This window comes from Myotis yumanensis, unplaced genomic scaffold (assembly GCF_028538775.1).
Source record: "Myotis yumanensis isolate MYYU_CA2020_CCGP unplaced genomic scaffold, mMyoYum1.0.hap1 SCAF_12, whole genome shotgun sequence".
Lineage (NCBI taxonomy): Eukaryota > Metazoa > Chordata > Mammalia > Chiroptera > Vespertilionidae > Myotis > Myotis yumanensis.
Genome location: NW_027223763.1, coordinates 47,325,487 through 47,348,842, shown reverse-complemented (window position 1 = coordinate 47,348,842; position 23,356 = coordinate 47,325,487). Strand labels below are relative to the sequence as shown.

General features: G+C 40.8%; 1 protein-coding gene across 5 annotated transcripts in view; it reads left to right on the top strand.

Moving 5' to 3' along the window:
- The window catches only part of GLIS3 (GLIS family zinc finger 3), a 611,903-nt gene that overhangs the window by 562,935 nt on the left and 25,612 nt on the right, over positions 1-23,356 (top strand). For all 5 annotated transcript variants that reach the window (XM_070431578.1, XM_070431577.1, XM_070431580.1 and 2 more), the window contains 2 exons: positions 1,557-1,725; positions 18,293-18,468. In XM_070431578.1, the coding sequence (XP_070287679.1) occupies positions 1,557-1,725; positions 18,293-18,468 (345 nt within the window). The remainder of the gene's footprint in view (positions 1-1,556; positions 1,726-18,292; positions 18,469-23,356) is intronic.

Genomic DNA, 23,356 nt, shown 5'->3' with positions numbered 1-23,356 from the left:
CAAGCAGAACTGTGGTCGCCTGTGCGAGATGAGCATAAATGAGGGCAGTGATTCATGAGGTGACTGCAGCGTGTTTGCAAATGTGCAACTTTTCTGGAGGCGGATGCACCGCAGACACTCCACATGGCCTTTTTGAGCCAGTAAGCATTTTCTGGTCACACTACCTCTTGAAGACATGCAGGATGCAGGCTTCTGAGGACAAGAGTTAACCTGACACAATGCTGACTTACCAGAAATAAACCCTTCAAATCAGATCACACCCCTGTCAGTCGCTTTTTAAGCGGGAAGATGGTAATTCTGCCTTTTCACATGTTCCTTTAAGTCCTTGAACTCTTATCCCATTGGATTAAGCTTTTGGGGGCTGGGTCATCTGAGGTATTAATTCTATCCAGAAGGGGTTGGAGAAATGTGGTGCTGGTCTAAAAATACAGCTCCCTGAACTTTTAAACCTTCCAATCTCTTTGATTATGTGGCTTCTTTGTCTTGATCCTTAGCCTGATTTATTTTTTTAATCCATTTATTCTTTGATATCAGTAGAGTACGTTCAAAAAGAGCAGGGTCGGGCATAAAGCTCAGCATAGCTCCGTACAGAGAAGGAAGTTAAAGAGAGTCCGTGTGGGGATGCTGGTGTGATGGCACTCTAATGAGATGTCTGCTGAGTATGTCCCAGGCACTGCCAGAGCCTCTCTGCTAGTGACAGACTCTGCAAGTGACAAGCCCAGCTTCTCTTGTGACATCCTACCAATTAGCCCATCTAAATGGGCACACATTTAAATTAGAGGTCATGTACCATTCTCAGAGGCTGGGCTGCCCCTACGAATGAGGCTGTAACTCACTCTCTGTGTCATCATAGGCAACAAGGGGGATGATCCCAGAGGTGCCTGTGAGACCACCTTTTCATACTCTGCAGTGTTAGGAGGAGACTCATCCTCCATGAAGACCAAGTACATGCATCCATCACACGGTCGGGGAAATGCCTGGGGTCAGTTAGACTCTGAAGTTAAAAGAGTGCAGGGTCCTGTGTGTGTGCTAGGATCAGGGGAAGCTCCGTTCTCCTTACATTGATTTAACAATGACAGAGAGAGACCTCAGCCTGACCCACAGTGCTGGCATCAGTGATGAGGAGTGGACTAAGGCCCCCGTTGTAACCTTACAGGTCAGCAGAGCAGATCTTCTGCTACCTGACTCCCGTCCCTCCTGATGGAAGGGTGTTAATGTAGAGACCTTCGCCCAGATGCAGACATTAGAAGATTGACTAATTATACTGTGTCAGACAGGAGGCTGGTGGGGCAAGGCAATGCTATAGGAAACCGTGACCATCAGCCTGGAGCCAGCCTCGCGTGAGCTCCTCAGGCAGCCCTACAGGCGCATCAGCTGGGGAACCTGTTTCACCGTGAAAACAATGCTGTGTATCTCCAATAAGAGGAGAAGTGTTCCCTGAAAACCACCAAGAGGAAAACAAGCCCCTAAAATATGCTTGCTGTCCGCCTTTGGCGTTTAAAAAATGTGGGCTTCACTTGGGGCACAGTCTGATGCTTGTTCTCCCTTGATTTCAGCTTCCATTTTCTCCAGCAATCATTCAAGCCGAAGCGGAACAGCTGCTGGGGCTGTGCCACCCCCACATCCTGTCAGTCACCCTTCTCCGGGACATAATGTACAGGGGAGCCCCCACAACCCCTCCTCCCAGTTACCTCCACTCACAGCTGTGGACGCGGGAGCTGAGAGGTAAGGCCATCTGTCTCTCTCTTCTAATAGGTGTTGCGGCCAGACCTCCTTCCACATGGAGAAGGACTTTGACAGTTGCTGATTTTTATTAATAATCCATTGGTGGGTTGAGTTACCCAAAGGTGACATTTTAAAAAGTACATACACAAAACATGTGGATCAAATATCTCGTCTGTTTTATTTTCCATGGGAAAAAATGAAAAGATATTGGCTGCCAACTGAAGTGTCTGATGCTGGGAAAACACATCAGAATGTTTCTGTCTTTCCCATCTTTCCTTAGCTTGTTTCAGGGACTCAATTTTAAGGTAATGTCCCTACCAGTGGAAATGCTTTTCAAATGTAAGGTGGTGCCTTTCAGCACACAGGTCAGCACTTATTAGGTTGAGAGTATAGCATAAAAGGGCACAGGATTTTTTTGGGTGACAAGGAAGGCGTTATTCGCTGAATACTTTATGTTGATAACACCCTCATAAAGAGTTTCTGGGAGAAAATTTTGAAACCTTGACACTTTGGACTGCCTGGCCCTCCAATGATGTAGACAGCGTGCCACTCTTCTTGTCTCCTCTCCACTTATCATCTGCCTTGATTTGAGTTGCCTAGATGTTCCTCTCAGACATCCACAGGGTGGAGGGGGTAGGGTTTTGAATGATACTAGCCATGGGCTCTCCATCATCTCATTGCATTCTGCCTGGCTGAGAATCATGCTCCACAGGTAGTGTTGACTTTAAACAAATAGCCACTATGTCTGCAGCAAAATAGGTTTATTCCAGAAGAAGAAATAATTGTAATTCAGGACATTCAGGCTAATGGCAAACCATGTGCAAGTCCAAAGAAATAAAGGAGAGGAGTACTCTTAATGCACTTGGGAGGGCCTCTTGTAAAGAAGAGTCCATTGGAGGAAAGGGATAGTTCAAAGTATAGTGACTTTTCATTGGTTGAGTTATGGCAGTCTCCCCATTGGCTGACTTGTTACTGGGCAAGAAGGGATCTTTTCTTCTTCCAGCTAAGGTAGTAAAGTAATATTACTTCCTGCTGGAGATGCAAAGTACATCTCTTCTTTGGGGTCAGTAGTGTGGGTTAAGTGACATGTGCATGCAAGTTCTCTCTTCTAGTCTCCTGACTCCATTTTAAATGAGGTTTCTGTTTATTAATTTTTCACAGTGGTAAAACTAAGAAACTATCCAGTGAGATCTTCTCTTTTTCATCTCATCTTATTAGTAGTCACAACAACTCTTTACATGAACGTGAGAAAAAAATCCACGTATCTTCTTTCTGTACACAGCCATTAAAAGAATAAATGTAGAAAAAGATTTTAGCTATTGATGGAAGCAAGAGCAACAGTAACAAGTCAAAAACCTGATACCTGAATGCAGCTTCCACAGTTACCTATGGTTTGAATGTGTTCCTTAGATGCTCCAGATGCTTGGGTTGGTTTTTTTAAAAAAACATTTTATTTTATATTGTTTTTTTTCAATTTTGAAAATTTTAAAAAAACTGCAAGAATAGTACAATGAACACCCATACACCCTATACCCATATTCACCCACTGTTAATATTTTGCTACCTTCTCTCTATTTTTGTCTTTGTTTTTCTAACTTGGTAGATCCTTTTGTTCATTTGTTTGCCTGTTATTTCTGCATGATCTGTGAGGTTGTTGCAAACATCATTGTGCTAATTTAACCCTAATTACTTCAGAAGAGATCTCCTAAGAAGGACATTCTCCCACATAATCACAATATAATTATCAAACTCAGGAAACTTAGCATTGATATAGTATTATTATCTAATATACAATCAATATTCAGATTTCCTCAATTATGGGAATAATGTTTTATACAGGCAGGGGTTTTTTTCCTCCTTTTTATGATCCAGGATCTAACAAGGATCACAATTCTCATTTCTTCTTGGTCTTCTTGAATCTAATGAAGTTCCCCAGCTTTTAAAAATTATTATTATTATCTTTCATAACATTGACAGTTTTTTAAGAACTTGGAACATTTCTTTTGCAGGATGTTTTACAGTCTGGATTTGTATGATTGTTTCTTACTTAACAGATGCACACATTTTTGGCAGGAATATACATACATAGGTGATGTAGTGTCCCTTAGCTCTTCTGAACCTCAGTTTGCACCTCATAGGGATTAGGAATAAATGAACCAAAGCAGGTAAAGCACGTAGCATATGACATGGCATGAAGCAGACACGAGTAGCTGTTGCTGCTAACAGAGACCAGCAACCTTGACCTGGCTGAGAGATTCAGATTTAGAAGCCGGAGGATGTGAACTGGTTACAGTGGTTGATAATGTAACTAATCTGGGAAGGAAAAATTGAGAGGAAGGGGAAGGCGGTGGTTCTTTATCTATATGACTGGGTGAACGAAGTGGACATTTCATTTTGTGGCTTTGCCTTCCTGCTCTGCTCTTCCCACAGGATGTATGCCCCATCCCTGTGCCAGCCCGCCTGGAATGGGCAAGTGTGTGGAAGGAAGGTTATCTCTCCGGGTCAGGTCCGGAGAGGAGGATGACATGAAACAGCCCTGAATCATTCACTGTGTTTGCACTAGTGTCCAGCCTAAAAACACTAAGAGGAAATGTGCTTACCTTCCGCTTTTGGTTTATATATCTTTGCCTCTGTTTGCCTGGGAAATCCCCCAGTAAAAACTCCAGAAGTTTGCTTAACGGAAATAGGTTTATCACACTTTGCGATTTTTAGTGGGAAACAGGCATTTTTTCCTGCTTTGTGGGCATTGATTCATGATTTACTTAGCTTTCACTTGTTAATAAAATGAGCTGACTCACTGTCAGAAGTCAGGAAAGGTCCACCACATCCAGCCAGTTAGCGTCAGGTTCTTTGATTCTTCAACCATCATAAAGTAAAATAAAACCAAGTTCTGCCAGTTTGGCCAGGTTTCATTTTTATTTTGAAATATTACCTGAATGACATCATTTCAGTGATTGAAGCAGTATCACACCACACCACCTAATGTTGGTTTAAACTTATTATGGGAAGTGGCGTTTTACTACGTCATCCTGAATAAGCCAGTGGTACTTTATAACAGGGACTTCCCATAAGAGGAACCCAGTGTTGTAGGTAATGTTAACTCGTTGGATTTCATAGTATATCTTCTAGACTGGAAAACACACACACACACACACACACACACACACACACACACACACACACTGATGGGAGTCCCTTCTTGAGATGGAGAAACCTTGCAATCCCAATAATGAGTTGGCTGGATTTGTTTCATTCATCTTTTCCGCATGCCAGCTGCATCTCTCCATTCTGAAGAAGGCCACAGACATGGTGTGCTCTGCAGTACAAGCAGCAGAGCTTAAGAGGCTTGGTGGATTGACCCCAGTGGAGGGACTTCCTATGAGCTCCACTTCTGAGCCAGAGAGGACTGAAAGCAAGGCTGTGGTCTCCTCGAGGAGTATACAGTCCAGTACAGGAATCAACAGCAGAGAATGTTAGGAATGGGTGTTTTTGAGAAAGTAATCAAAACACCTTAACCAAATAAGGCATGCCTATTTATTGAGTCTGAATCGAGTCTTGGAAAGCCTTACTGTTTCTCATTCATATCAGATGTGAAGTTGCTAGAATTCTTGGTACTTTGATATATGTACGCTCTTTCTGTGCCTTTGAATAAGGGCTGGTCTTCAGAGATGTTATGTTCTGATTCAGCATTGAGAACATAGTGCAGCTTTCCTGGATGCTAAGGGGTCAAGGATAGCAATTGTTTTCTATCTAACATCTTTGCAGTTCTAGCAAGTTCTTCTGCTCTCCTCAGAAGAAACTGACTGTTTCTGCATCTTAAGTCGGAGTCTTTCTCTCCTTAAGACTTCCCTTATTGTCATAATTTTGACTAAATGTTACTTATCCTTTGGAGCTTGGGATAGTTCTCAGCCCAGAAAGGCTTCTTGTCTCTTGCAGGCCACAGAGACAAGTCACCCTGTTAACTTCCTGGGATCTTTTTACCTGTTTAATTTGTTTACCATTTCCCAGATGTCACTTTGCTAGCTGGATTATTAGTTATTTGAGGGCAGGACCTTAAGTGTCCTTATACCCTCTAAAGTTCCATGGACTGCACCACTGGTAGGTGCTAAGGAGGGTTTCACAAGGGAAACAGCTCAGTGAGGGGAATGCCTAGGAAACAGGAGGGTATTTCAATTCCCACTGTGCAGGTGGAGGTTCCCAGAAAGGATTGTTTCCCTTTATTCATTGGTCTAGATGTGGTGATCCTAATTCTCCAAGTTCCCACCATCTCGTGTAATCTGCATATACTGACATAATAAGTAGTTGCTCTAATAACATACATACATTCATGCACACATACACATTGCCTAACGTCCCTTGCCATCATCCACTGCTGGGGTTCCCTACATTACTCTCCTGGGTCTTCAATATTAGAAGCGTTACATGCATCATTCTCTCTTATTTGCACATGTAGCATCTGAACAGCTCAAAACTAGGTCTGCTGCTTTGCTGTCCTTCCCTTTCCTTGGACTTTCTGAGAAAACAGGGACATTCGTGTCTTCACACACTCAGCTTGTTCATAGCCTTACACACACAAACACATATTCCACATAATCTTTCTCTTCTTATGCAAAAAATGACTAAAAATCATAAGCATCATATAAAATATTAAAGCTTATTAAAATCTATCTCAGCATTGGGTTCATTGATTTATTGAGTCATTCACTCAGCTGGTGTTTGTGTACTAGGCAGTATGCTGGACACTGAGGACACAGTGGTCATAAGGCTGAGAGGACTCTGTCCTCAAAAAGGGTCCAGTCTAATGAGGGACAACCAGATAAACAGGCAACTATAATGTAGGATGTTATGAAAGGGTGCTGCAGGGGATTGTGGAGACGCACAGGAAGATCACCTAACCCAGAATTAAGGAGGGAGGAATAGAGGAAGCAGTGTCTTCCTGAAAGCTGACCATCTATAGGACCTGGCCAGGCAACCTGGGTGTATACAGAAACTCAGAGGAGGGAGAGAGCAGGGATGGGGCTACAGGTTTAACTTGGAATGAGCCTCATTCACTGCATTAAGGAGTCTTAGCTTTCTTTTGAGGACAAGGATTTGTGTATTTGGCCAATAGGGTGCCCTGGTGACTCTGGCACATATTCAGAACACCTCCCTGTCATGTTATCCTACTACCAAGAGTTCAGAACATAATCTCTGCCCAACAGAACAAGAAATGACGAAGAATGGACAAATGGTTCTAGTGCTCAAGCAGACAGGCTGTTCTTTGTGTATCCTAGATTGATGAGGCAGCACAGTGGGGCTGATGTTATTTTCCTTTTTAATATGATTTGAAAAGATAGTTTTGTCTTTTGCAATTTAAAGCTTGTATTTTACATAGTCATGACATATCGGTGTTTTGAAGAGTCACTGAGTGTCAAAAAGCACACACAACCCTTTATGTTAGAGAACATCTGAATGTTAGAGCTCTAATGCCAGCAATAACTTGGGCTCACTTGTCTCACTGTGTCAGAGAAGACTTGGATATTGTTAAGAGGTCTTCATGTTGCTAGTGTCATACTTTAGTTGCCATTTATACAGTGAGCGCTGCTCTGAGAGGCTCCCTAACATGTGTGACAGACACTTTCCCACATGTGTAGTAAGATATCAAACTCATAGGGTGACAAACAAACAAACAACAACACACTGCTGTTAATCTTAAAAATAAAGCTTGTCCATCTTGATTGTTGAAATCATTGAAAAAAGCCATAGCTGAAACACAAACATAAGTCTCCAATAGCCATTTTTATCAGCCTGCATGTTGGCATCTACTTCATCCCCTATTAAGAGTCTATGGATATAGTGGTCACCTAATACCAGGTGAGCATGAACACCATTCTTTCTTTGGGTTACAGTACCTTCTACTCAGAAAACAGTTATCCTCATTGGGTATCCCATGAAGGGGTCAGCTTCATATATATTCAAGATTAAGAGAGGTGGGGTTCACAATCCAACCCCCCAAACAAAACACACACACACATTCTACTTGAGAATCACTGAATGTTGCTTCTGATGTCAATGCTGAGAGCAGTGGAAAGGCAGAAAATTCCTATACCCTAGCCTTGAAAATGGAGATTAGATCTTTGGGTTTTAGATTAGAAACTCTTAGTGTTTTTTTCCTATTTTATTTTCTTTAAATCTATCAGAAGCTCCTGGTACTTTTCCATGTTTATTCCAGGGCAGAATAGCCCACCAGTCATTAACTTCTTAAATTTTGATCCATGCTTCATTCTCTATGGAAAACAACAGTTGGGGTATTTGCCTTTGGAATGAACTTTCTCCTCAGAGAAATATTCACCTTACCAATAGCTTCTTAAATATGTCACGCTGATTTACTCCTAGTAGTCACACATATGGGGAAATGGTGATGCTGTTACTTTCTTCTTATCTATCTAGTGATTGTGAGTGGCTCCAATGGGGGAAAACACACACACACACACACACACACACACACATAAATTAAAACCCAAAAAGCCTAGAAGTCAACTTTGATTGCTCTTTTTCCCCAATACTCTCACATCTGATTAATATATGTGTCCTGTTAGCTCAAATACAGTTAAGCCGAATCAGCCTCACTGTTCTAAGGGTAGTTCGCCACCATCCCCTCCCATTTCACTACAACATCCCCTTAAATGGTCTCCCACATCCAATCTTGCCTACCCACAGCCTTCCACTCTCAACCCATCAGGGCACACAGGCCTTTGCTCCACCACAAGACATGCCCTTTAAAATGTAAATGGGGTCATTGAGGATTTCCTGCTCACACCCCTACCCCCAGCCATACTTGGAATAAAGTCCAGGTCCTTTTGAAGTCTGCATGGCCCTCTATGGTCTGTTTTTTCATCACAGTCATTTACCACTGCCCGTCTCGCCCAATATGCTCCAGCCACACTGTCCTTCCTGCTCCTGGAACACAGCTTATCTAAACTCAGGGCCCTCATACTTGCTGTTCTGAACCTGAAAGTCAAGACCTTCACCAGAACATCGCATGGCTGTGTCTTCATTTCTGGTGGCTGCTCAAATGTTACTCCTTCAGAAAGGAGTACTTTCTTGACCACACCATCTAAAACTCCCCCTCCAATCTTGCTCTACTCTTTAACTCTGCTCTATTTTTCTTCGTAGATTTAACACTCCCTGAAATGACACTGTCTGTTTAATGATCTGCTTGTGTTCTGCTGGAATGGTTGTTCTCTGAGAACTGGACTTTGTTGTACTTACAAGAACCTTGTTCACAATCCTTCCCCTTAAGGCTCAGAGGGTAGCATCTAAAAATTGTGTGGAATGAATGACTGTTGATGGAAGGCAGACCGATGACAGTGATTCCTTCATTACTTCTGGGGAAGGTATAGTCACCCTGAGCAGATGATTGTTGTTTTTCCATCTCCACACTCTCCTCTGGGTCACTTCATGGCCAAGGAAGAGACTGATGTGTGCGTACGTGTGGCCGTCTGCCAGACAAATGTGGCCCAAATATTCGTTCACATCGGGCTGTTTTCCATGTATTTTTAATTGCAAAGGACGCTGGTTCTTCATTTTAAATTAATTACAAGCACACATCACAAAGCAACCATTAGAATGTCTGTAACAGGAACTATATTTTTTAAGTGCCAAGAAAGTTGTTTCACCTCTGAATGCCAAATCAGCCATCTTTATTTTGTTCCCACATTCCAAACAAATCTACGTCATGTGAAGCCCATGATGATGTTTGTTTAGTCCCCTTGGATTTTCAGTCAGGAAAGTGAGTCATGACAGTAACAAGGGAGGCTTGAGGTAAAATAGAATTCCTTTTCTTGCAACCTCTACTTTAGGGCATTAGCATGAAGCAACATAGAGTTCGAACTAAGCCATTATATTATTCAAATGTGTCAGGGTGTTCTGTTCATATGCTTTCTCTGAAATAGCAAGTCCTACGCAGCCAGATTTCCCCAAGCGAAAGCCCACAAGTTATTCTCGCCTGAGTCAAGGCATCCACATATTACCAAGCGCCTCTCGTCTCTGACGTAGAAATGGCTGTTCAAAGGAAAGCCTCTGCTTAATGTTTTAATAGTGCGATCTGGAAATTAACTTTGTCTTTTCTCCTCTTGAGTGGGGACAGTGGGGGACTTGGCTGCTAAAAGACTATATATCTTTTTGCAAGTAAAGGACTGTGTGTTTAGTTATGAGGAGGAAGACTGAGGTAAGCAGAAATCAAAAGACAAAGTTCTTTGGATTAGTCTTTTTGCTTAATTTTCTGAGAAATCGTCTTTGGTTGTTGTTTCGTTGTTGTTATTGCTTAATTGCAAAGATAAAAACTTTTCTCTGTTTTAATCATCTTTTCAGAGTAAAGGAAGTTGTTCTCTCGAATAAGATGTTCTCCCCTTAGAAACAGAAACGGTGGTGTTTGGGAAAAACAATATTCAGCTGGATGTTTGGACCAATTGGGCAAGGTACCATCTACCTGGGCACAGGAACTGGCACCGAGTCGGGAGCCAAGTCTGTGGAACCAGTGGTCTGTTCAACATAGTAGTTCTTCACCGGCAACAACCAACATTTCTCAAATACTTAGCTTTGCATGATCCTGGATGAGGGGCTGGAGAGACAGGATGGCAGTGAACATCTGAGGATCTGATGCTCTTTTCTTCTATAGCAGCCAAGAGCCAGTCTCTAATTGTGAATTTGTTAATATATGCTTTCCTCTAGTGCATTTCTCTAGCCAAATAGCAGCACATGTTAGTACTGACCAGACCAGCACCCACTAGTTTATTTTCAAATTTATGGATTATATTGACTTGTGAGGTCTCACCTTGCAGTGGCTTTCAAAGGCCCCTGGCCATACTGGGCAGGAGTGCTGCATTTTGACGTTAGTTCTAAAAGTTCTTTGGATATCGTCAAGAAACTGGTCTATGCAGTTTGAGATTATGGAAAAGGCATGGAAGAGGCCATTTTTTAAATCTACCTACTCCTCCCTTTCTTGTGTTTAGTTGAAAATAACAGTTCTTTCCCCCCATTTCTCACGTGGCATTCTCACACTCCCTTCTGAATGATTTTTTTTTTTAATCTAATGTATTCCACTGCAAGTCCAACTAAACTTTACGCCTCACACCATGCTGGACAAGAGATTCTTCCCTTTGCCACCTGGTGGGCCATAGGCAATCCCCCTTGCTTTGACCTTCTCAGAACTGCTGAAGGGATGCTATCGTTGCAGAATTTTTTTCATAGCATTATTTTTGACATCAAATGCCTCAGTCCACTCTGGTAAATTTTTCTCTGGCTGGTGCTTTTCTGTAGAGAGAATTTGGCAGAATCTGACTTTTCCTCCCTCCCTCCTTATCACATAGATTCTGAAATAGACAAACAACTAAGTTATGGCCAATTCTGCAGGCAATATATTCCAAAAATACCGCAGGTGCTGGTTCAGTGTGTCCTGCATAGTTTGATTCTCTAACATATCCTGCATGTCCTCTCCTCCTCCCTTTTTATTTCCACAGGGGCGGGGGATATTGTGATGCCCTATTTCGGTATTTATCAGAACAAAAATACACTTCTCTGCCTTGGACATTGTAAATTTGTTTTTGGGGTTTTTTTTTACTTGTGCCCACATGGAGAAAAATTTCTCCAGAACACTCTATGCTTTCTATTTCTTACAAACATTCACTATAGTATATACGTGAGTCTTCTTTTAAAAGCCTTGGTGATCCTTTCACCCACCGCCAGCTTCACAGCCCTCAATTTGTCATGCTCTGCGGAGGTTCCAGCAGTTATTTTTGAGTCATGGTCTGGTCCGATGTGATAAATTATTTGCAGTTAATATTGACCCAGCCTCTTGTAAGAAGGAAACACTGAGCCCTTCCAGGGGACAGATTCCACTCTTTGACTAGAGTCCTCGGACGGATGTATACAACTCCTGGCCTGCTTTAGTTCTGCCCAGATGGACAGTGTTGCAATTACCCACACTTCCCAGTGGCCATTTCTTCATTTCTGAAAGCTGGTCTTGATTGTCTCAGAAGCAGAATTCAGTTTGCAGTTCCCCCAGTAACGTGCTGTGATTCATTTGGGGACAAATCTGGATTGAACTGAGTCCAACTGTCTCTTTTGTGAGACAGAAGGGAAGTATAAGTAGATACTATAGTCACCCAGATGAGTCAGCCAGGAATTCTTGAAGTGATTCATAAATCGTTATAAAGACCACTAAAATCTACTAAAACGAAGTGCTGTCTGGCTATACAAAGCGGGGTATTATCATTGGGGGTTTTTTTTTAGATGTTAAATCAGATGTGAAATTCTTAAAACTGTGCTTTTCTTTTTAGATTTGAAAAGGATTCCTTTTTTCCCCTCTGCAGTTGGGCCAACTGCTAAAGCCATTTTTCATTGATTAGTTTTCACAGATGAACTTTAAAACCACCACAGATGATGCCCCACAATTCTTTGGGGGAATAAAAAAATACCTCCCCAAATCCACCATAGACCAGTTTGTATCCATTATTTCTACTCCCTGGCAGCAAATCAATAATATTTTTCATGCGAATACAATGAAATAAGCTGTTCTGATGCATTCTCTCTTTTCTGGGAGGTCTGTAACCCCTATGGAAGGGAGGTGGGGAAGGACAATAAAGTACATATCAACCAGCATTTAATCCAGTGGATCATGTAAGTACCTTTTTTTCAAAGTGTTATCCCTCGAAGCAGTGCTAAAGCACACAGTCCCACATGGCTTGCCAGAACTGCTCACTTATGCAGCACAAATAAGGAAAGTAAGGCAGAGTTAGTCATGGCATGTGCTTGACTTGTAACACCATTTTTAGTGAGTTATGTTTGAAGAAATACAATCCTTAGTTGACATAGGAATACTTTGGACTTAAAGACAGGGAAAGAGTGCTGCCGGAAAGGAGTTGCCCCTTTGGAAAGCTAAAGGTATAAGTCCAGCTTGGGCATGAAGAACCCCAGTTCAACATTGAGCAGGTTCCCCAAAGCGAACTGAGAAACCAACCTCCATTGTCACATTTCTTACAGGGAGTAGGTTGCTGATACATCCCCATCAGCTGGTGATCAGGATTGACATCTCAAATGCCCACAGGAGTCCTCTTCCGTCCTTCCTCACACCACTCCTCGGCCTTGCTTCCCATTCCCACTTGAGAGTATCTTGCTTTATTGTGGTCAAGTGGTATCTGAGAACTAGGGTGGGACTGCCAAAATCATTTCATGGCTCTGGGCCTACTTTATCTCATTCAAATAAGGTGGTGCTCTAGTGCCTTCAGCTAGAACACTCTATCATCCTATGGATTTGTGAACTCAGGACACTCCTTTGGAAAATCCTGTACCATGAAATGAGACTCTTACATAAGTCCACAACTAACTGCTCCTAGAACCAGAAAATTAGCCAGACAAGTAAATACCTCACCTTCTTTGAGCCTTAGATTCCATATCTGAATAGTTAGGGAGAAAAGAGTTCTAATATTTCTTATTTTAAGAACTCCATAGATATTCAAATACAGTGCTTGAACCTCAGTCTAATATAGCTCTCAAGCACTTGGTACTTGTTTATTTCTGAATTCCTTCGATTTATATTCTGTTCAGAGCAGCCATGCATTGATCATCTGAAAGGTGTCAGGCTCTCATTGCCTAAAGTACTTTGACTAAAGTACTTTCCAATTTAAATTTGTTCCTAATCCACCCCATCCCTCACTTTCTTCACAGTAATCAGTTCCTTTAGCTCAGTACATAGTTCATTTCCTGCCTCCCCTCACCTAAATGTAAGTTTCACAAAGACAAAGATGTGTGTCATGTATTGCTTTATTCCTGGTGCTTAAAACAGTTTCACACACTTGGTCAGTGCTCAGTAACCATCTCTTGAATAAACAAATAAAAATGTTATCTCAGATTTCACATTCCCCAGTGAGAGTTGAGATTATCTTTATTTTATACTTGAAACTGAGGCTGGGGGAAATCATGTAATTTATTCAAGATTGCCCAGCTAGTAAGGGACAGCGGCAGGATTCAAGCCCAGGGCTTCCAGTACATCTGTCTTCCGTGGCATCCATCTGCTTCTCCTGCCGTTCGCAGTGTTTCTGCATGTGATCCTCATCAGTTCTGTGTGTCTTGATCGGAACCTATTGTTCTATGACACAGATTGAGTACTACCTCTGCAGGGGAGATGACCTCTGTGTTTCTGGCCCACCTCTCTGCAAGGTTGGGAGCAGGCCACCATAACCAAGTGAATACCCCAAGTATCAGACTTTTGTGAAGGTGTGTATAGATAAATATTCAGTGTTGGTTGTTGTTGTTTTTTCAGAAAAAAATTTTATGAGCCCTTTAAAACCTGTTTCCTCTCGTCCTTTTTTTTTTTTTTTTTTTTTTTTTTGGCAAGCCAGTGAACCATGGCTCATGTTAAGGTTGTATAAACTCCTCCACTAAATGAGTGGAAGTGGTTGACTCAATTCTGTGATTTGCTTTTGTGTGATCTGTTTCTGGTAAGCAGTGATTTTTTTCTTTTAATTCTAGTCTGTTGTGTGCATATTTACATAACAGTCTTCTGTTGTTTTATAAAAGTACAAAAGGCCAGAGAAGAGACTGGAAAGCCATGAGGAATAAAACCTGTGAAATGTCAAGTACACATCAGCAGCTGGGGGACAGTGTTGGACCCAGAAACATTTCAGACACTGCTGTCATTGAGGATGAATGGGAGTGATGTCATCTCTCCTGATGCAATGGGGGGAATGAGATAGTCCATAGAAGAAAAGTTGTAAATCCTTGCAATTTATATTCAGCATCAATATGTTTGTTTGTTTATTTTAGCATTATTTTTTTAAAAAATTACCTTCTTTGAATTAAAAAAAAATCTGTTTGGGGCAGAATATTCTGACCATTTTCATTTTGATAGGTGCATGTGTGTGTTAACAATTTTGGAAAATAGTTGAGGACACTAAGAAAACAGGATTCATCCTTCCAGCAGTAACAATAGGAACATTTTATGTGTTCCTCAGTAAGCGTCTGTTTAAGTGTGTACATTTTTTGTTTGCTTGCTTCTGGGGTTAAATGGCCTCAAACTAGTCAAGTTTCTTGCGTCCTTTTGGCTTTTGAAATAATGTTTCTGGCATCTCTCTTGCTATGAGTTGTCAGCGGTTGTTTTGGGATACTGCTGGGCCTTGACTCTAATAGTAGGCTTCTCTTCCACTGTATTTACTCCTCTTCTGCCCTGTACCCTGACTTTAATTAGCTATTTCTACCTACTATGAGCTGGTTAACAAGTAACTACGTTTATAAACATTAAATTAATTAATAGAGGGATTAATTAGATTTTAAAAAGATTTTTTTCAATAAAGTACTGTGTAGTGTTTTAAAACAGTAAAAAAATTGATTCTATGTATCGTACTTGAAAGTCAATCACATTTACACACTCACTTCTTATGCTGGGTTTTCTAGTGCTAAATTCTTATTTATTTCCTTGTTCCTGGCAATTGCCCGGATAATTGAGATCACATCTTATCGCTTTTCATTTTTTCTTTATACATATAAAAGTTAAAATTTTTATACCAATTCTTTTCTTTTTAAATCAAATACTACTTAGGCATACATTTATTTACTTAAAATGGTTTATATTTAAATTTTTATTAATAATTTATATGGAATGATATAATTTTAAAATTATATTAACTTTATGCTATATAATCTTACTTATTTGAATAACATGGAGAAAAATCCAATCTGAATTAGCAAAAAGCAAAATATAGAGTCATTTGAAGAGTAAAGAGTAGGTAGATATTTTATTCCCCTTGGGTCTCTGAGATAAGCAATGCTAAAACCTTGGTGTTTTTACTACCACATTTTTTTTCCTCATCAGTATTATTACATTAAGTAATATGTGGTAGCCAAGACACCATAGTCTGGTTTTGGAGCTTGTGTGAATGAATAAGATAAGAATGATTTATAATTAGCATATAATCATATATGCTATAGATAGATAAATATATAACTTATATGTAGATATGCACTCTGTATATAGGTATAGAGTCTATTATATAGAATTACCTTCTCGATGACTCATGAAATGCTCAACTAAATTCTATTCTTTTAGTTGGTTGAATACTCCCCCTTTTTCATAGTTAATCATAATTCACCCTGTGGCCACATCATCCCAAATTATAAAAATATAAAGTTTTTTTATTGCTGACAATCTGTGCTTCTTTCCCCTTCCCCATCCACCTTTTCTATTCTTTATTAATCAAACCCTTGTTTATGAGTCGGACTTACTTTGCTGTGGGGCTGGGGAGCTGTGAAACAGAATGGGTCTCCTCCATCAAGCCCATGACATTAGGGTCATACTTCTAAATATGGCAACTCACCCCAAACATACATTTCTTTCACATCAGTCCTCAAAATAAAGGAAAGGTGGCAGAAGTACCAGAAGAAAAATTGGAAAATCTTCTAGAACATATCGCATCCCCAATTGAAGAAATATAATTAAGAAACTGGTCAAAGGATCTTGCCATTTTGCCCAAAAAAAAAACAACAAAATTGAGATGCCCAGTGACGGCTATTTTGCAGAGACATAGGTTGCCTTCTGATTCACATGCGCCCCCAGGCATGCTCTCTGTCTTGGGGGATCTCCTGTTCCTAGGACTCCTATCCCTAAAGGCCATGATCCCATAATTTCATCCCCATCCCACAACCGCACAGTAGCTTTCAAGACACATTTAGGACATGTTCTCCAAGGAAATAACCTCCGCATGAGGAGTCCTGGCTCTGTGTCTTCATTAGATGTTCTTGGGTCAGTGCCAGAGTTCTTCTGCTTGTTGTCTGTGAAGGCCACTCAGACATCTTAGGCTAGTTCCCAGTAAGATGATGTGCTTGGGAAATACACATTTACTGCACAAGACACTCAGTGTCCGTTCTCTTTCAGCAGAGCAAAGCTGTCCATTATTGATTAAGCGGGCATCCTAACCCAGCTATTTAAGTGTTCTCTGACTTCTCTTGTCCACAGGGTAACTGGTCCAGATTCTCCCTACTTGGTTTCTACATCGCCTTCTTTTTTAAATAATTTAATTTTTATTGATTCTGAGAAAGAGAGAAAAAAATTAATTTGTTGTTCCACTTATTTATGCATTCATTGATTGATTCTTGTCTATGCCCTGACCGGGGCCTTAGCCACAATCTTGGCGTATTGGGATGATGCTCTAACCAACTGAGCTACCCGGTCAGGATTTCTACACCACGTTCTTACATAGCCCCTTCATACCTCCACAAGGGGAATGCAAAAAAGAACATGGGGTTTCATCTCATGGTTTCTTACAGCTATAATACAAATGTAGAAGCTCTGCCTTATTAAATATTCTTGTTCAGAACATTGCAGATTACTTTACAAACGTGACTGGTTCATCCCTTTTTTATCATCTATGGCCTTACACAAAAGCCCAGCAGAGTGAAGTGGTTTGTTTCTGTGAAATAAAGGGTGTGCACACATGACAACCTTACACGTTAGTATAAAACAAAGCCTGTCTTTCTACACAATGTAAGAAACAGCCAATTGAAAGTTTTTAATTTCTTGGGCCTTTGTGGGGGAAACTAAACAATTCATTGGTAACATAGTTTTCCCAAGATGTTGCTGCTTCCTTTCACTGCTGACGGATTCCTTATGTACCAGACTATGCCAGCCCCTACTGAACTGGGAAATCCAGTACCATTTTCATGGACATTATTAAACTTGAACATTGTTTAACAAGTACACCCTCCCTTCAGTGTTGGAAAGTATACACTGTCATTTTACTCCTAGGGAATTAGATCCTGCCAATTCTTCCTTACAATTAGAAAATCTGCGGTCAGTTATCTGTTTTAACTCAGGTTAGTTGTTGATGTTACTATATTTAAACACCTGTATTTTTCTCCTCAGAAACTACCAGTAGTTTTGTTGTGATTGGTAGATCTGACTGCAAAAGACGTCCCACATCATGTTTCTGTCACACCCTGGGCGGTGTTCTTTGCCATGCACAGAACCCACACCAATCTCTTGGGTTCTGGATTTCAAACCACATTTGACCTTTGAGATCTAAGTTAATGTATTATTGGCAAAAGAAAATGAAATGTATTGTTAAAGAGAATAGGATTAGAGAGGCTTATAATAAAGACTTGTAACACTTCTTAGACCTCAGATATGTCTTATAGAACAAAATGTTTATGAGCTAAGTGTAAATGAATCAGAAACATATGGATGAAATTTCCCTTAAAATGCAAAAGGACTGAAAATTAGCAGACAAGTGGTCTGGCAAAAGGTGTGCTTTGAATTTCACTGAACCCAGATTTTTTGAAATGCATTTTAAGAAGCTTGACAAACCCAAACCGTGACTAGATTTCCCCTTTGCTGGTCTCTTTTATTCCTCAATATCTCAATTGAGTGGTCAGTGGTTAAAAATGGAAGACAAAAGTCTTAAGGTTTATTTTTTAAAAGTGCTTTGTGTCATGCTGTTCTGTAACCAGAATGGGGAATTAGAATGTGGCTTCGAAGAGTGCCTCTGCCCCTGTGACTTTAGGTCTCTCATGCTTCCCTTTATAACTGTTTTCTCAGGTTTGCACCTTCTGCTCCATCCCCTCACCACATCAGTCCCCGGCGAGTTCCAGCTCCTTCTTCCATTATGCAGAGAACACAGCCTCCCCATACCCAGCAGTCCTCAGGATCACACCTGAAGTCTTACCAGCCGGAAACAAACCCTTCTTTTCAACCAAATGGAATCCACGTCCAAGGTAAGTGAGGAACAGTCAGTCCCTTGAGTTTTGAAAAGTGATATTGCTTTTAATCAGGTGTCTTAGTTACCAGTTGTGAGTTTTAAATCTTCTGTCCTACACCAGGCTTTGGCTTTTAGGAATGCCCTCTAAAATTTCACACTTAATCAGCTTGAAATCTTATAGGATTTTCTTGGCTTTGGCCCTAAGAAGGTATGACTGACAACACCCCAGAATGGTCAGCCCAAGGTGATGGTCCATTTATGGACCCAACACTTTAACACCTCATGGATAGACCTTAACAATGACATCTTTTTTCTAAACAATAAACAGTCATGTAAAATGGAGTCCTTTTGCCCGTGCACAAGTCTTTGCCCCTATTCCCATATGCCTAGATCCTCTCCATCCTGCTGGACCCAGGTGAAATGACACCTCCTCTCTGAAGCCTTCCCTGATCTCCTAGCTGAACTTCATGTCTCCTGGTTCTAAACCCTGTTTACATATCACCTGTATCTCGAACAGTACTTAGGCTCTCTCTCCCTTGTGATTTACTTCTCTGTGAGTAAAAGAAGTCTTCACTATTACTGTGGAAACTTCCTTCTGAGGTCAGAATTTTCTGGCCCATTGTTATTTCTCTTAGAGAACTTAGTACATGTCATAAACACACACAGATACTTGATAGGTGGATGAAGGAAGAAGAGGAGGGAAGGAAGGCAAGAGAAATCACGATGGTTTTCAAAATGGGCAGGTCTTATGTTTAACTCAAAACATACATGAGAACTAAGTCTCCCTGAATTTCTTTTCTCTGTTTAAATCCATTTTGCTGACTTAAACAGATATCTTAAGCGAATATCCATAGAAATGTGAATTGCTAAATCATATAAACTCACACTCTACATAGCTTTTTACTTCCTGTGGACATTCGGACCTTCTTATATAAGCAGAAGAGATACTGTCCATTTAGATTGAGTGTTTTAGCTTCTGAAAAATAAGGTCTTCCTCTATCTCTTGCTGATTCCTGAATTTGCTTCATATGAGTTATTATTTGAAATTAATGGGTGGTGTCCCTAAGCAAACCTAAAGCAATATTCAAATTGAGTGTGATTAAGTGTGAGTGATTTCCCAAGATAGCAGAATAAAGCAGCACTAAGGAGCTAGGGTTGGGCAAGAACTTCTATGTAAGGGAAGGGACAACTGAAGAGGAGTCAATGTGGAGACAGTGGCAGGCTGTATGGAGGGAATGACCTTGAAAAGCCCAGGGTCACTGCCTCTGGCTCAGCACTCCGTCCATTTCTTCTCCCCTCTCTCTGAGTATAGTCACACAAATCCACTGTTCACCAACAAAACTTGGGCTTCCATCATTCTTTGGGCCGGTAGTAATTTTTTCCTTCTGTTGGTAAAGTTCTTCTGAAGCTTTAGTTATGTATTTATTCAACAAGAAATATTTCTTTTTAAAAAAATACATTTTTTTATTGATTTCAGAGAGGAAGGGAGAGGGAGGGAGAGATAGAAACATTAATGATGAGAGAGAATCATTGATCAGCTGCTTCCTGCACACCCCCTACTGGAGATTGAGCCCTGAATGGGAATTCAATCCTGACCTCCTGATTCGTAGGTTGATACTCAACCACTGGGCCACACCGGCCAGGCAAGAAATATTCCTTGAGTGCCTACTAGGTGCAAAGCAATGTGTGTGAGAAGTACGGAGCACTCTCCTTCCTTTTTGGAGTGGCCTCCCAGCCCAGATGAGGAGCTTGTCTGATAAGGGAGATCCAGGTCCCCTGTGCTGTGAAGCCAACCTCACCTGCAGGCTGGAGGTGGATAGCATGAGTATGGGCTTTGTGGGATAGAGAATAGGTCATTTTTCCTAAGACAATTTTTACCTTCACTTTAACATCAATGAAATCTGAACAGATTTCAGTCATGTGGCATAATATAGTAGGCAATGATTTTTCTTTCTTGTGCTATGTAGAATTATGGAGCCTTTCACAGTCCATGGTGTCAGGGTTCCAGTGACATGCAGCAAAACACACTTTGATTACAACTGTGAAGCACATTTTAAAAATTCAAAATTTAACCTATGTGTAGAAGAAAAATTGGAAGGAAATTCTCCAAAACATTAACAGTTCTTTTTACCACAATAGTAGGATAATAGGTGATTTTTTCCCTCTCTGGTTTTTGTTATTGTTGTTGTTGCATTTTTTTGTATTATTATTATTATTGCTTTCTACAGAAATTTTAAAAGGGATTTGGAGATTAAACCAATTTGAATGCAAATACCAGTCTACTCAACTGTGTGACTCTGGACAAATTATTGAGCCTCAGTTTACATTCATTAGATGAGAAGAGCCTTATCTACCTTCTCTTATCAGTTGTTATGAGGATTACGCAAGAAAAGAAATTTAATCTTCTTCCTTTAATCTCTTATTTTCTTTATTAGACTCTTTGAGCATAGGGATAAGGGATAATTTTGTAGCCATGGGGCAAGCATAATGCTTGGTGCAAAGTAGGCATTTAGTAAATACCGAATAAGTGAATAACACAAATGAATAATGAAACAAGGAGACATAGAGAATGGATCTAACTTATTATTTTGCCCTGCAGCTTGGCAAAAGGCTCTTCCCCCACATTTCTCTATTTAGTTGTCAACTTGAATGTTTTTTAACTTTAACTTTTTCATTGTTAAATTCCCATGGCCAATGAGAAACTGCTCATAGAAGCCCTAAAAAGAAACACATATGACAAGCCTTTCTAGAAAAGATCAGAATATAGTTATGCAAATTGGGAAATCTTGACTTCCTCTCAGAAAACCAGCAAGTGGCTGAGTTTGCAAAGGGAGTATCCATTATCTCCTGGGCCACTGCTAGGAATGTAAGGGATAAGGATCCAGATGCACATGTACTTCCTCCTTAAAGTATTTTTCTAGAAATGTTTTTCTAGAACTTCCAGGCACAGGTATTTCTTATCAACTCCTCCTTAGGGTAAAGACCAAATTGATCAAATAGTTTTCAAGTGGGTGAATCAGTGCTAGGAATAAGAGGAGAAGAGAGACTTCTAAATGAGTTGCCTTTGTTGGCCATGCCTTTCAGCTTTGGTTGGACTAGTGGGCTGGCTAGCATTATACAGCATCTTAGTAACAAGGAACTTCAGCCCCTAATATAACTAGATTTTTAAAGCCCCGAGCAGTGCCAGGGTTGGTAACATGATAGCTATAGTGAGTTTTTATTGTCTCTTTTATGAAGTTTATGGCTTTAATGAGCATCATCACCCCCATCCTCTCTGTACTCAGAGAAAAATGCAGTAGGTAGAGGTCAGAGAAAAATGTCATCACTGTATTTTTAGAGATGGGAATTGATACATAAAAGTATGAAATGTCTAGGTACTGCTGCCTCGGCAAAACACAGGCATCTTTAATAAGAGGTCCACATTTTCAAGCCATGTTCTTAATCTATGTGTTTCTAAGTCAAAAGAAAAAAAATACATATATATTTATATCTTTCCACGGGGAAATATCCCCGTATGTAGATGCTGTTGTATTACATAGATCCATGAAAGGTGAGAACTCAGAGGGCCTTTGTTCTTACAGATAAATAAGAGAATGAGGTCCATTGCGTTTTCTTCATGCCAGACTAATTTATACAGAGCTTAGATGTTGTGTGTTCAATGTATATTTTTATTGAGACATGTTTTGTAAAAGGCATAATTTGAAAATATTAATAGCACCACTTTTTCAAGTTCCCTCACCTAGTGTGTGACCCAGGACCAGGGCACCGTTTTGTTGGTTGTGCATCCACTTTATTCATACATATTGCTTTCATTAGCAAGGTGGATAAGGTGTCACTGTTTTTAATGTTTGCCCGTTGATAGCATCCATGGGTCTCTGTTTGGGTAGTATCACCAAGGCAACTTCTTGGTACATCTTAGTCTTTTATTTTAGATGTGAACACAAGAACAACTCTTTCCAATCATGTAAGCTTGTTCTTCAGCCTTTTCTTTCTCTTTAGGACTGTTCTCTTGTCTGGGCAAGCTTTAGAATCTTGCTGGGATTAGTTGCCTGAGAGTTGATATTTGTACATTTTGTTGTGGTGCTAATGGATAATTTCTTTGTAAGTGCCCTATTCACTCCAGGCTGTGAGAATGCCATGGGAATGTCTAGAGCAGCATTTTCACAACCTTCCTGCTTCTGGACTCCTCAAGGAGAGGTCAAGTTCGATTCACCCACTTTGTGCCAGGCAAACGTGAATGTCATTTAATCAGTGCACTGTGATACATGCACTAACGGAAGGTATCAGAGGAAGGTACCAGAGAAGGGTTCTCTTGAATAGGGTTCCAAAGATAAATAGTTCATTGGGTAGGCCAAGTGTAGAGAGGCATTCCATTCATGGGGTAGCAAAGTGCACAGGCAAGGACTCAAATGACAGCATTGTGCATGCCTAAAGAGAAGAGCAAGGGAAGTTTGTGTCTGGCTGGAATGCACAGACACAAACTGTGGGGCAGAGGGGCAGAAGGCTGGGGAACCAGCAAGGCCAGCTCATAGAGGGATTTGGGGCCATGCTAAGTATAATGCTACTGAGTGAAGAAGCTAGCCTGGTATTTTAGGAGAGTCAGTGAGGGTATTGTGTAGGGAATAGAATGGAAGAGGTGGGAACATTACATCCTGACTGTTGAGATTTTATTGGACTGCTGTTGGGGTCCAACCCCAGCAGGTCCAGGGATCCCCAAAGGTGTGGACGGAGTAGGCGATGAAGGAATGACATGGAGACAGCGTTCAGTTGATCAGCATAGCAAGGTTCTCCCGCCAGCAGCCTAGCCAGGATCTCTAGCTAGGACCTCCAGCCAAGTTCTGTTCTGTCTAGGTTCTCCAGTGAAGTTCTGTAGCCAGGTTCTGTCCAGGATCTTTTGCCATGTT